Source organism: Cyphomyrmex costatus, unplaced genomic scaffold (assembly GCF_001594065.2).
Source record: "Cyphomyrmex costatus isolate MS0001 unplaced genomic scaffold, Ccosl1.0 scaffold837, whole genome shotgun sequence".
NCBI classification, from domain to species: Eukaryota; Metazoa; Arthropoda; class Insecta; order Hymenoptera; family Formicidae; genus Cyphomyrmex; species Cyphomyrmex costatus.
The window spans coordinates 208,581-221,442 of record NW_017280416.1 but is presented as its reverse complement, the minus strand read 5'-3'; the positions used below and the strand labels follow the sequence as shown (position 1 = coordinate 221,442).

Below are 12,862 nucleotides of genomic sequence, written 5' to 3'. Positions count from 1 at the left end.
TATATATATATATATATATATGTATATATACGCCTAAAACTACAAAAGTTTATTTGGTTCTTTGAAGTATTCTATACACGCATAAATTTTACAGCACTAAGTATTAATCCTCTGTAAAAATGTAAAAAGGCTGAAACGTTTAAAAACAAATTATTTAGTGTTATACATATCGTAACCACGTGCTCAACACTGTCAAGACCTTTGCTTGCTGTGATAAAGTAAAGATTATTGACTAAACAATTTGTTTTTAAAATGCAATACATTATGCTAACTGGATAGCCCACCTCTTTTTCAAATATTCTTTTATCGCATTGGAAACTCAGAAATTATTCTTATGCTCTGCAAAAATAAAGTTGTCTCGATAATAAATTTTTGCCAATTTAACTAGGATATGTTACTTAATTATAACCGTCCATATCCGATAAAAAAATTAATATTATGTTACGCTGAAAAAACTGAATAAAAATTTTAATAATATAAATTTAACATGTTAAGTAGACTAACTTTAATCACACACACGCGCGCGCACACATACATACAATAGTGGTAAAAACAGTCCTTTGAATAAATGGCAGAACAAAAGGCAAGCTTCTCCTCTTAGTTTTGTACTTCATTCGGTATCTCTCACTTTTCTAAACACGCATAAACTTTTGTAGCTAAGCGTTGTGTAATTAACAAAAAATCTCACGAATACTTAGCTTAAGGAAACTGAGTTAATCATCTTGAAGGAGGCTTAGTGGATCCTCGATAATTTTCTCGGCCGTTTTCTTCAAGTCTTTAGTCACCGGTTTCTTGACGACCGATCTTGAACTTGGTGCGATCGTCGTACTTGCTTTCGATTGCGTCGACGCAGATGGCTGTTTACCGAAAATATAGCCGTCGTCGTCATCATCGTCCGACAAAAATAGGGACTTGGACAACTTAGGTGCGACAACTTTCTTAGGAACAATTTTCTTCGTGGCAAAAAGGTCGCTGTCGTCGTCATCACCGTCGTGCGACACATTACCGAAGATATCTTTCAAATTCGAGCTCTTGGTTTGAAAGTCGACTTGAGAATCTTGTTTAAGCTCCGAAAACGACGCGCTGTCCGATTTCTGCGAAAGGCCTGATGACTCGACAAACACGCTGGAATCATCATCTTCTTCTTCTTCTTCTTCTTCTTCTTCTTCTTCTTCTTCTTCTTCTTCTTCTTCTTCTTCTTCGTCGTCGTCGTCATCGTCGTCGAAAATATTGTCCTTTTTTCGACCGGTTGAAATAGAACTTGATGATTGATTATTTAATTTCGCTTTACTGGACGAATTGCCAAAGAGACTGTCGTCATCGTCATTTTGCGCGTCATCATCGCCGAAGAGACCGATCTTTGTATCTCGCAACGGCTTTTTCACCGTCCTTTTCAATGGTGCTGTGGAAAATAAATCACCGCCTACGTTGTCGTCTGCAAACAGATCTAAGACTTTCTTCTTCGGCTCATTTGGCTTCTTCGCCGAACCGCTAGAGAAGAGACTATCGTCCGATTCAGAAAATAATAGTCCTTTGCTTTTTTCTGGCGATGGCGTCTTCGTGACAAACGCGAACAACTGACTAGGATCCTTCAACGGATCATGGGTGCTGTCGCGCAGAGGATCGCTCAATTCCTCGCTAGACGCTCTTATTACCTTATCTTGCTCATCATCAACTTCTTTATGCTTATCATCCTTCTTTTTAGGACTCTCCAACGTATCTGATTTGGTATTAACATTCAATTGTGCAAATTCACTAGAATTTCGTTTATTACTTTCGTTGTTCATTGCATCCACACCGGTATCCATATCATCGATCTTTCTAATTACGGTATCTAAAGGTTTGACAACGACGAGCGTTTTATCTGATTGCCCGTCGATCGGTGAGAGTATTGGCGCCCTGCCAAATAAAGTGTCCTCCTTCTGTGGATCTTCTGGCAAATCTGGTGGCACATCAAACAAGTCCTCTTCGTCAGTGGATGGAGACAGAAGAGTGTTCTTGTTTACACTCATCGAGCTCTCCTTGCTAATGCTACCCAATTCAGATTTGTCGTCCGTGGAAGCAGGATCTACCGCCGAGCGATGAATATTATCATTGGCGGTCAAGCGATCGGAGACACTGATCGTCAGAGCGGCAGATGGGTCTTTGCTAGATGAACAGGTGCTAGTATGACTCTCCTCCTGAGAATTGTCGTTGTCCGCATTGTCAACCGTATCGAAGTCGATACCGCTGTGCCGCAAGGCAGATTTTCGGGCGTGTCGACTTTGAGGACGGCGTTTCGCTTGAATTCTCACTCGGCTCTAACAATTTAAGAAAAAAGTTATAACTTAATTTCAGAAAAATATATTAAAAACATTTTTAATTTCTCTTTATTAATGTATATTTTCTGTTCTCAGAAAGTTTTATAAAATATATATTATGTATATAACTTAAATAAATCAATATAATCAATTTGATAAGCACCTTGGACGCGGTAGTAGATAATGTTTCTACTTGAGCCAGATCATCGAAATTTATAGCCGCTTCTGCGTTACTAGTAGTGGAAATTGTCGAATAAGAAGATTCCTTCAGTGTGCTACCTTCTATAAAAAAATATTTAAATTATGTATCTTTTCACTCTTATTTAAAATAATTTAAATTAATTAACAAATTTTATAAATAAAACGTTAGACCTCATTCGTTATAATAGATATGTTTATATACATATATAAGTATGATACTCGTTATAATAGATTCTTTTTATGAGAATTTAAAATGTTTTAAAAATGTTCAATCGTTGTTATGTAAATCATTTATAAACTTATCTCCGTACTTTTGAATTCGTGATGTATAAGACTTTTTTCCATGTACGACAAAGATTAGACTAAAAAAAATTGAGACTTTTTAGCAAGCAAAAATCTTGTTAAACTACCTGATATACTTGGAGGTGAAACGTGACCACTGATGCCTAGATCTGCGATGTCTCGATCCACGACATCTTCTTCCTCATCCGTCTTATCTTCGCTTTTTCTCCATAATGGCGGTGCATCCATGGGTGAAAGTATCTTCAAATCACTCATCTTGCCCATGAGATTCTTTATCTTACCAGACACCAAACGTCGAGGCACTTGTTGATTGCCATGTTCCTCGGATGGCGGTGAAATCGTCCGGATACTCAGAGTTTTCGGTGGTGAATTTTTTTTCACTATGCCGTCTTCCTCGTTGGAAGATGTTTCCTTGATTTCAGTTTCACTCTTTTCCTCGTCTACGTTGTTCCTCGCGACGACGTTGGACTCTATGATTGTCTTGACATCACGATTTAAATTTGATGACTCTACTGGGCTTTTATTTTCTTCAGGAAGTTCCTGTGCCTGTTCGGCAATGTCTTTTTTGATTTCGTCTTTGGATTTCAATTGGTCCTTATCACATGACGCTGTGTCTTTTTTACTAAAAAGATCGTCGTAATCATCGTCTTCAAACAGAAGATTATGGGGTCTTGTTCTTTTCGAAAATAGTTCGTCCAAATGATCTGAAGGATCGTTTCTATTCTTCTTTTCAGTTTCGAGACTAGAAACGTTCTTGGAGACGTCGATCTTTGGTTTAACGTCGATTTTTGCTACATCTTTTTCTATCGAAGAGGTCTTGGTTAGAAATAAATCATCCTCATCCTCGAAGAGATCGATCTTACGTTCATTCTTTAATTTCATCGGCTTCGCGCCAAACAGATCGCCATCGTCGTCATTATCGTCAAACAGGCTGATCTTCTTTGGTTCCATCCTCGTATTTCGTGAATTATCTAACAAAATTTGAATTTTTAATTACTAATATTTTTCTTCATATTTTCTCTTTATATGAAACGTAATATTTGCATTGATTATAAAAGTTTTCTTTATTCCAAACAGATGATCGTAATGTCCTTTACATTACTATAAATTATATCTTTACATTACCATAAATTAAAATGAAACAATTTCTTACCTATTTTATATAAAAATGCAGTACTTTCTAATAAAATATAATTCTCATATTTATACGTCGCAATAAAAAAAATGAAATTATCGCACTAAAAAGTGAAACATAATTTATATAAGAGATTAAAAAGAAATTACAAAGCGTGCTCCACTTACCGTTATTATTCTTAGGTATTACCGAGCTCGGACCATTTGAAGCTGCATTTTTTGAACCTGGTGCTACCCCAAATATATCGACATCTGGAGCGTCTTTACCGCCGAATATATTTACGTTGTCATCAAACAGATCGCCACTTTTCGAGACTGACTTCGTTCGGTCACTCGATGACACCGTGTTGTGAAAATCCGTGCTCTTCTGCGATCTAGAGCCAGAACTAGCGACGGAGAAGAATTCGTCGCCGGAATCGGAGTCGTCGAAGAGCGACGAGACTTTCGATTTGTTTGTACGCTTCGAGTCCGATTTGTTAGGTAATGGTGGTGGTCCGAACAGGTCGTCGTTTTCGAACACGTCGTCCTGTAATAATGCCGACGAAATATCCTGCTGCTGCTGTTCCAATTGTTGTTGTTGTTGCTGCTGCTGATTGTCGCTGTTGGCGTTGGCAGGATAGTGCGTTCGTGCCTCAAATAAGCTGTCACTGGTAATACGCTCACGATAGATCTCCTCGGACTTAACTCTTGTGGAGGTCATACACGGACTAAAAATGTTCCTGAAAAAAAAAAGGTCATTAAACAGAACAGTCCGACATGCAAATAAGCGCCACCTTAGCATGAATCCGTTCATCAGATAGATTTTCATTGCTTTATGATTCTTGCTTGATATCATTCAGCCTTAGAGTCAGTGTCACATTATCTTTCAAAGACAGCGAATAAATGCCGTTTTGGTACGAATTAATCGACGATTTGTGTTACTCGCATTTTCTACTTGCCTTCAAATCGTTAAAAATCAGAGAATTATTCGCACAAGTAGTCGCCAATAAAATCCACTTACAAAATAGCTTATAAGCATTTAACAATTGTGTTCTTGATTATTTTTTTCTTTTAAATTACTTCAGATCTTAACCACTCAATTATGATAATGATTAAATTGAAAGTCAAATAACGAGAGAACCAACAATTACGAAAGGCAACACATTCGACAATATTGAAGAACAGATCACCTTAAACTAGCAACAGTATTTAAGCGTCACTACGCGACCATGAACAAGTTGAATGACTAATGTTTGGATCATCAATAAAGAAAGTCCTGTATATCATTTCGTGTCCGTTGAGAAAGAGTACAAATCGTTACAACAAATAAAAAAAAACGACACTTTTAACTTCTTAGATTATTCTGTGTTAACACTAAACGTACCAAGATTTAATGTATACCTATTTGTACTGTAACCGGTAAAATGACCTGTCGCGATAAATAACGCTAATAGGCTATACGTGTTTATCAGATTTAACAAATAAAAATATAAATAAATGATGTAAAATTAATTGTATATATTTAATAGAAAAAGTCATTAAGTCAAATGTGAAAAAGCGATAACATTTCATGCGAATTTTCTAATCAAAAGTTTACAACCGGTCATTTGACCGGGTCATGATACGTTTAGTATTAAGACGAGCCGAATGTACATTTTAATCAAAAGGTTCGGGCGAGTAGAAAAAACTAATCATAAAATCATCTATCATCATAAAAATCATCTATCAAAATGCAAATACATAAAAAATACAGAAAATTGAATGTTAAATTTAATAATAAAATTTTGTAATAATTATGAATATATAATGATTATGCGATATGAAACGGAATAAGTGAAGGTAAGATCAATGATACTGAAGGTAAGATCGTGCAACTGATATCGGTAAGTTTGATATTGAATTGTGATCCTCCTTGCTCTTTTTATCTTCTTGCTATCGGTACGTGTGATATCGCACATTTTGCTTTATGTTTGTGTTTGTGTAGAATTGAAGATGTTCTTTTAAAAACATCATGAAAGAGAGAAACATGACATATAAAAATCGTGATTTTTTAATTCATTATCGCCTCTTCTTTCTTATGGTAACTCCATAAACAAGAAAAAGATGAAGGGTCACGTTTGCGCAATCTTGTTGCTGATGTGCACTAGACTAGCATACTCTACTACGGAAGAAAATGGTATGTTGCATAATTTGCTAAGGAATTAACGCTAAGGAAAAGACATTATGTCCAGTAACTACAATTACATTATAAATATACGTAGAACAGATTAGCGAATTTACAAACGACGGAATTTAGCAGTTAATATCCTTTTGTAAAGATTTTTTTTCCTGCTATACTAAAAAGACTGTTACACATATTACGTGCATCCTTGATATTTTATTGTATTTGAATTATGTATAAATCCTCTTAAATTTACAAACTAGACAACTATTATCATTCCAAAATTAATATAACTAATAATATCAAAATGAATAAATCTTTGAATCACATCTTCGAATACTTTCGGTTTTTACTTATAAAGATTTACGTTTAGATTACTGCCCATTTGGATCCGGGAGAATGAAACTGAATACGTACATGACTTCTTATCCGTGCATGCTGGTGCGTTGTAATCCGAATGGAAGGCTCTCTTTCATGTCGTGAGTCAAAATTTTATATAATATAATATTATGTTTTTATATAATTTTATATAATAAAGCATGTATAAAATAATTTATAAAATATCTAGAAAAATTTTCTCATAATAAATTCTTATAACATTATAAAACACATTTATTATTTGGCAAATCTGTATGCACATCTGTATATTAGATTTTCCGGAACTCAAAAATATTCTGCTGAAAGAAAAAAATAATAAATACATTTGTCTTTCTCATATATAATTATCAGTTGTTGATCCTTAATCTCGGAAATTGACTTTTAGACAACGATCCACTAATATAATTACCTTGATTCAGGCTTTATTGCAAATGTATAGAAAATGTGTGATTAGTTATATTACAACATTAATCAATGAAGTAAAAATATGCTTAAGAAAAGGAACAATAAGTTTTTTCATATGATACTAAAGTTTAATTTACTAAATTCTTCCAAATTCACGAGAACTATTACAAAAAACTATTTTTAAAAATTTAGAAAAATTAGTTTTAAATAATTTTCATTCTGTATATCAGAAAAAATAATTACATACATACATAGAAAACAAGAAAATCAAATAGAAAATCTCATATTACCTCACATTTCTAAGTTTCTCTTTTCTTCCTTTTTTTTGATTATTTATTCTAAACAATTAACATTCTCTATTTCGTAATGGGAACTGCACAATACGTTATACTGTCGTAATTTCAATACCAATATGAAAAGAGAATTTCTATCAAATTTCTTGTTTATAATCCAATTCTATTCTGTTTCATTCCAGATGCCCTAGCTCCATTTGTGCAGATTGGGAATATACGATTCGTATACCGCCCACGAACAAATACGATGAGTATCCATATTGCTGTCCAGAAACAGTTTGCCGATCTCATAAGAGTCTAGATTCGATTATGTTAAACAATACTTATTATGAGATTTTGAAAGAATGATGTAAAAAATATTTTTTTATCTGCAAATGTTGTTATAAATAAATACCATTGTTTCTATCGAAATGATTTGCTTCTTAATTTACCAACTGTTACTGTCTTAAGACTGAATAAAAATAACACCGTCTCTCGGACCATAATGCATTAGTTTAGCCAAACAAGTAACCTACTTTTGTAAGCATAAAAATCATTTCCTCTCGAGTGGATCTTCCGTAAAAATCTGAAAAGATGAATGAAGAAGTCCAATACAATTTGACATAGCATGCAAATAAACGCCACTTTCACATAAACCCGTTTATCTAACAGATTTTAATTTTTTAGAAATTTTATCATTTTTTAGAATAGAATTAATAAAAAATGTTTTATAAGATATAGTACAGGAGTCGAAGCTGCGAATAGTGCAGAACCTGGCAATTCTTTAACAGTGCATCGATTAACTTGAAATTGTAACAGTAGGTAGGGAATAGCCTAAGGATCAAAATCTATATTATGCCGATGGGCGCTTTTCATTTTTTAGGGGTGAAAACTACCCCTTATTGCCAAAATCTATAAATCTATATATTAAAGCTTAAGGTGAGTAAAATTTGGTTCAGATGAGTTGAATAATAATTGTTTGACGCAGTGGAACATTATTTCAGAATATTTCAACCCTTAAAAATCAACCCCTAGTAAGGTTGAAATAAAAAAAAAAAATTATTTACCCTAAAAAAATCAATAATTTATCACAGCGTTTTAAGTTTAAGATGTTACTGCTTAAAATATTACTAATTTCATTTTGTAACTTTTTTAACCCTTAAAAACCACCCCTTATGACATTGCAATGCTTAAACACTACTTTCATAGATAGAAATAGAAAAAAAAATAAAAGGAACATATAGGCAGGTGTGTACATACACACATACACAGATATATTATATGGATATATGTGTTCGAGTGTGAATGGATGTAAGTGAGTATGTAATTGTCTAATGCGTAGTATACAAAATGTAAGCAAGGTAGTGCTCGCATATACATACACGTTTTCAACGTCCGTATCTCACTTAATTTTTGTCGTATAGAAAATGTACAAGAAGGGTAAATGTTTGGAATTAAAAAAGCTACAATTTGATACTGAAGCATTTTTTACGTGTCTCCAGTAGTTTTGGACTTATTTTGAAGAGAAGGGCATTCTTCACGAAATTGCAAAAATTCGTTTTTTACTTTTACCTCCAATTTTTTCGAAATTAAGCATTCTAGACCGGTCAAACTCATAGAATATATTAATAATACATAAATAAAGACAACTGTAAAAGGGCAACGATTAATTTTAATTTGGGTGGTAATTAGGGGTTGTTTTCGCTGATTTTTTTCAATGAAAAAAGTAGGGACCGACATTATTTTCATCATAACTCGCTCAATTTTTATGCTACAGACTTTTCTAAAAACGGAAAAGAAAGGTCTTTTTATATACTTTAAAAAAGATTCTATAAGTTTTTCTATAAAAATGCATACTTTTCCCGTTATTTGACTTTGAAACTCTGAAATTTAGCGTTTGACGAAGAAGAGCTTACTTTTAAGAAGTCGTAGTTCGGTTCCTATTGGTTATACAAAAATTTATAAAATAAGCATTTTCTTTGTTTTTGTAAAAGCTACAATTTTGCTCTCTACACTTTTTTTGATAAAATGCATCGTTTTCGAGTTAGCTGCGAATAACCGATTCAAAATGGTCATTTTTTCTGTGAAAAACTGATACTTTCGGTCCCTACTAACTCGAAAAGTATTAATTTTACAAAAAAAATGTATACAACACTTTTTGCTTAGAATTAGTTTTTCTATCGATTCCTGTGGTAAAAATGTAATAAAAAATTTCCACCCCCGAGGTGGGGTGACAATCACCCCCGGGGTGAAAGCGCCCTACGGCATAATATAGATTTTGATCCTTAGGCTATTCCCTACCTACTGTGAAAATTACAAGTTAATCGATGCACTGTCAAAAAATTGCCAGGTCAAAACGTACGACTCCTGTAGGTACTAATACTATATTCAATGATATTAACCGTAAAGTCGTGTTTAAATGATACCGATAAGCCTAATGTTGTTGTGATATTGCATACTTTTTTTATCTCCTTGCTATCACTACGTGTAATATCGCACATTTTGCCTTATGTCTGTGTAGAACAAAAGACAAGATTATCTCATAAAAATATCATAAATAAAGAAAAAACGGTACTTGTATAAAAATCATGCATTTATATATATTATCATCTCATCTTGCTGATTTCTTAAATAAAAAAGTAAGATGAAGAATTATAATATAATACATTTGCGTGATCGTTGCTGATATGGAGCTTACTTTGCTACGCGGTACAAAAACCAGGTACGTCACATAATTTGCCAAATAGGAGCATATTTGCCTAATTGTTAAAGAAGAGACATTGTTAGGTCCGGAATTTATATAATTATAAATTTGTATAGAACAGTTCAGGGAATTTATAAATAACGCGAATTAGCCGTTAAAATCTTCTTGAAAGACTCTTGCTGAACAGATATTATCATACATCATGTATACAATCTCGATATTTCAAACTGAACTATGAACATTCCAAACACAATATACCTAATCATATATGATACAGCTCATAATATCATGAAAATTAATAAAAACTTCTGAACTAGGCTTTTATAATATTTTCGAAAGAGCTTGTGGCTTATTTGATCACCTTTGCTCCTTTAATTTTTGTTATCGCCAAATATGATAATGCACGTTCTGCTTTGTGTTTATTCGATTTATTCGAGAAGATGTTTTCCTAAAAAATCATGAAGGAGAGAGAAGAGCGATATATAAAAGTCGGATGAGTTTACCATATAAGCAAGAAAGTAAAATGAAGGGATACGTTTGTGGAATCTTGTTTCTAATGTACATAGGACTGATACCCAGTACTACGGAAGCACAAGGTATGTCGCATAACTTGTCGACCAGAGAATAAAATTTTACTCTTCAGAAAAACAAATTATTCTAAATATAATATTTTAGGGAATAGATAACCTCGATATTTCAACATAACAGATTATTTGATAGGTTTTTTTTAAACAAAAATGATAATACCAGTACTAATATGGTCACATATAGCTAATATCTGGCTAAATAGCTAAATATCTAAAAAATAAAATTTTTCGAATTATATTCTTTGAATACGGATTTTATATACTGAATATGGATAAATATTCATTTAGATTTGTGCAAATGGGGATCCGGATATTTGGCAGCGGGCCCACACACTTTTCACCCGTGCATGTACGTGTATTGTAATGGTCAGAACGGTCTAGTTGAATCAGTTGAGTAAGTCTCTCTCAAAACGTTATATCATATATTATTATATATATATATATATATATATATAAGATAATTTATAATATATATATACACAATGATTCTCTATTAGTCGATTATTTCGGTATTCGCATTTTTCTTTTTTTTTTTTTGCAAACGCGATTACAATATATGGTTAGTTATTTATATTATATATCTCAATGAATAAAAAATATACTTGTAAAGAATGAAACAATGGATTTTTATATTTTTGAGACTAAAACTTCATTTGACAAACATTTAAATTCTATGAACTATTATAAGAAGAGTACTATTTTTAGAAATTAAAAAAAATTTGTTTCACATATCATTTTTATTCTATATCTCAGAGAAAATATATGGAAAATAAAAGGAAATATAATAGAAAATATTATCGTATTATTTTTTTTTTCACATCATTCTTTTTCTTCTGACTGATGTGCTCCAATATTTAAATAATAATCAACAGTATTCCCTATTTTGCAATTATAATATTCTATAAGATCTACAATTACAATATTTTGTTTCTGTGTGTCGTGATTTCAATGGTAATGTACAGAGATTTTTTGTAAAAATCTTTTTCACAATCTAATTTAATGTTTGTTTTTCCAGATGCCCTAAATTAAATTGTGGTCCAAATGCCATCACGATTCTTCGGAAACCACCAGATGAAGGAAAACAGTTTCCCGATTGCTGTCCAACAACGCTTTGTGCAACTAACCCGTTTACTGGCTAAAAATATTTTTAGATCTAAAGGAATAATCCTTTCTCATAGCGAAGAAAGCTTCCAATATTTGTAAAATAAATATTCTACTATTAATAAAAAATTCGATACAATTCGTGAAATGAGACATGCTTCTTATCCTGAAATAATACTATAAACAAATATAAAGTTATGAATACGTCATTAATGATGAATACATGGAAAATAAAAAGGGTAAGTGCATTATGTATAATGATGCTAAAAATGATGTCGTGTTCGAATGATAACAGTGAACCTGATGTTTGTTTGATCCTTGTTCTTTTTATCTTTTATATCGTCATGTATGATATTGCACGTTTTGCTTTATGCTTATTCGTACAGAGAAAGAGACAAAATGTTTTTCTAAAGAAATCATGAGGAGGGAAAAGCGATATAAAAGTCGAATTTTTTATTTATTATCGTCTCTTCTTTTTGGAGACTACTAAGCAAGAAAGATGAAGAATTACATATGTGGAATTTGGTTACTAATGTACATGGGGCTGGTTCCTTCTACGGAAGCATATGGTATGTTGCATAACTCACCAACTGTAATTGCATTCTTCAGAGGAAGAAATCATTCTAAAAATTCTTAAGAGTAGACAACCTCGACGTTTCGATAACAGATTCTTTGGCAGATTTTTTAGACAAATATGATCAATTAATCACACTAGTACCAATATGACCGCGTAGATAGCTAATATCTGATAAATATCTTAAAAATAAATAACATATATATTTTTCGAATTACATTCTTTGACACTTTCGGATTTTGCTCACATTGATATTTATTTAGATTCCTGCAAATGGGGATACGAATATCTGCCAGTGGGTAAACACACTATTCGTCCGTGCATGCAGATACATTGTAAAGAAGAAAACGGTTTAGTTACTTTAAGTCGGTAAGTCAAAACATTATAATCATCATCATATCTTAAAAAAGGCGTGTAGACGTTTTTTTCAAGCCTCTGTTCGTTGAGGCAGTTAAAGTAATCCAAAAATGGTGAATTTTGGTAACAAGAAATTTTCGGGGACGCTCTTTTAAAAACATGGTAAAAATTATGATAATTAAAAAAGACTTATCCAATATGGCGGACGGAAAAGATGCGAAAATCTTAAAGGTTTTCCGATTTCGGCGAAATTTGGATTAAGGGGGCTTACGCGGACGCTGATTTCGAATCTGTGATCAAAATTAGGAAAATCCAAATGGCTGATCCAAAATGGCGGACGAAAAGTGTTGCAAAATACATAAAAAATTAAAAATTTCAGCGAAATTAGGTAAATGGGGGTTACCGC

At 32.7% G+C, this 12,862-nt stretch overlaps 1 protein-coding gene across 1 annotated transcript; it reads right to left on the bottom strand.

Moving 5' to 3' along the window:
• Positions 1–38: 38 nt before the first annotated feature.
• Positions 39–6,546, bottom strand: LOC108781552 (WASH complex subunit FAM21-like). Its single transcript, XM_018549546.1, has 5 exons — positions 6,496–6,546; positions 4,107–4,657; positions 2,912–3,775; positions 2,464–2,582; positions 39–2,300 (listed from the first exon to the last, which is right to left on the bottom strand). Coding segments are annotated over exons 1-5 (3,123 nt in total). The 5' UTR covers positions 6,498–6,546; the 3' UTR covers positions 39–713.
• Positions 6,547–12,862: the final 6,316 nt, after the last annotated feature.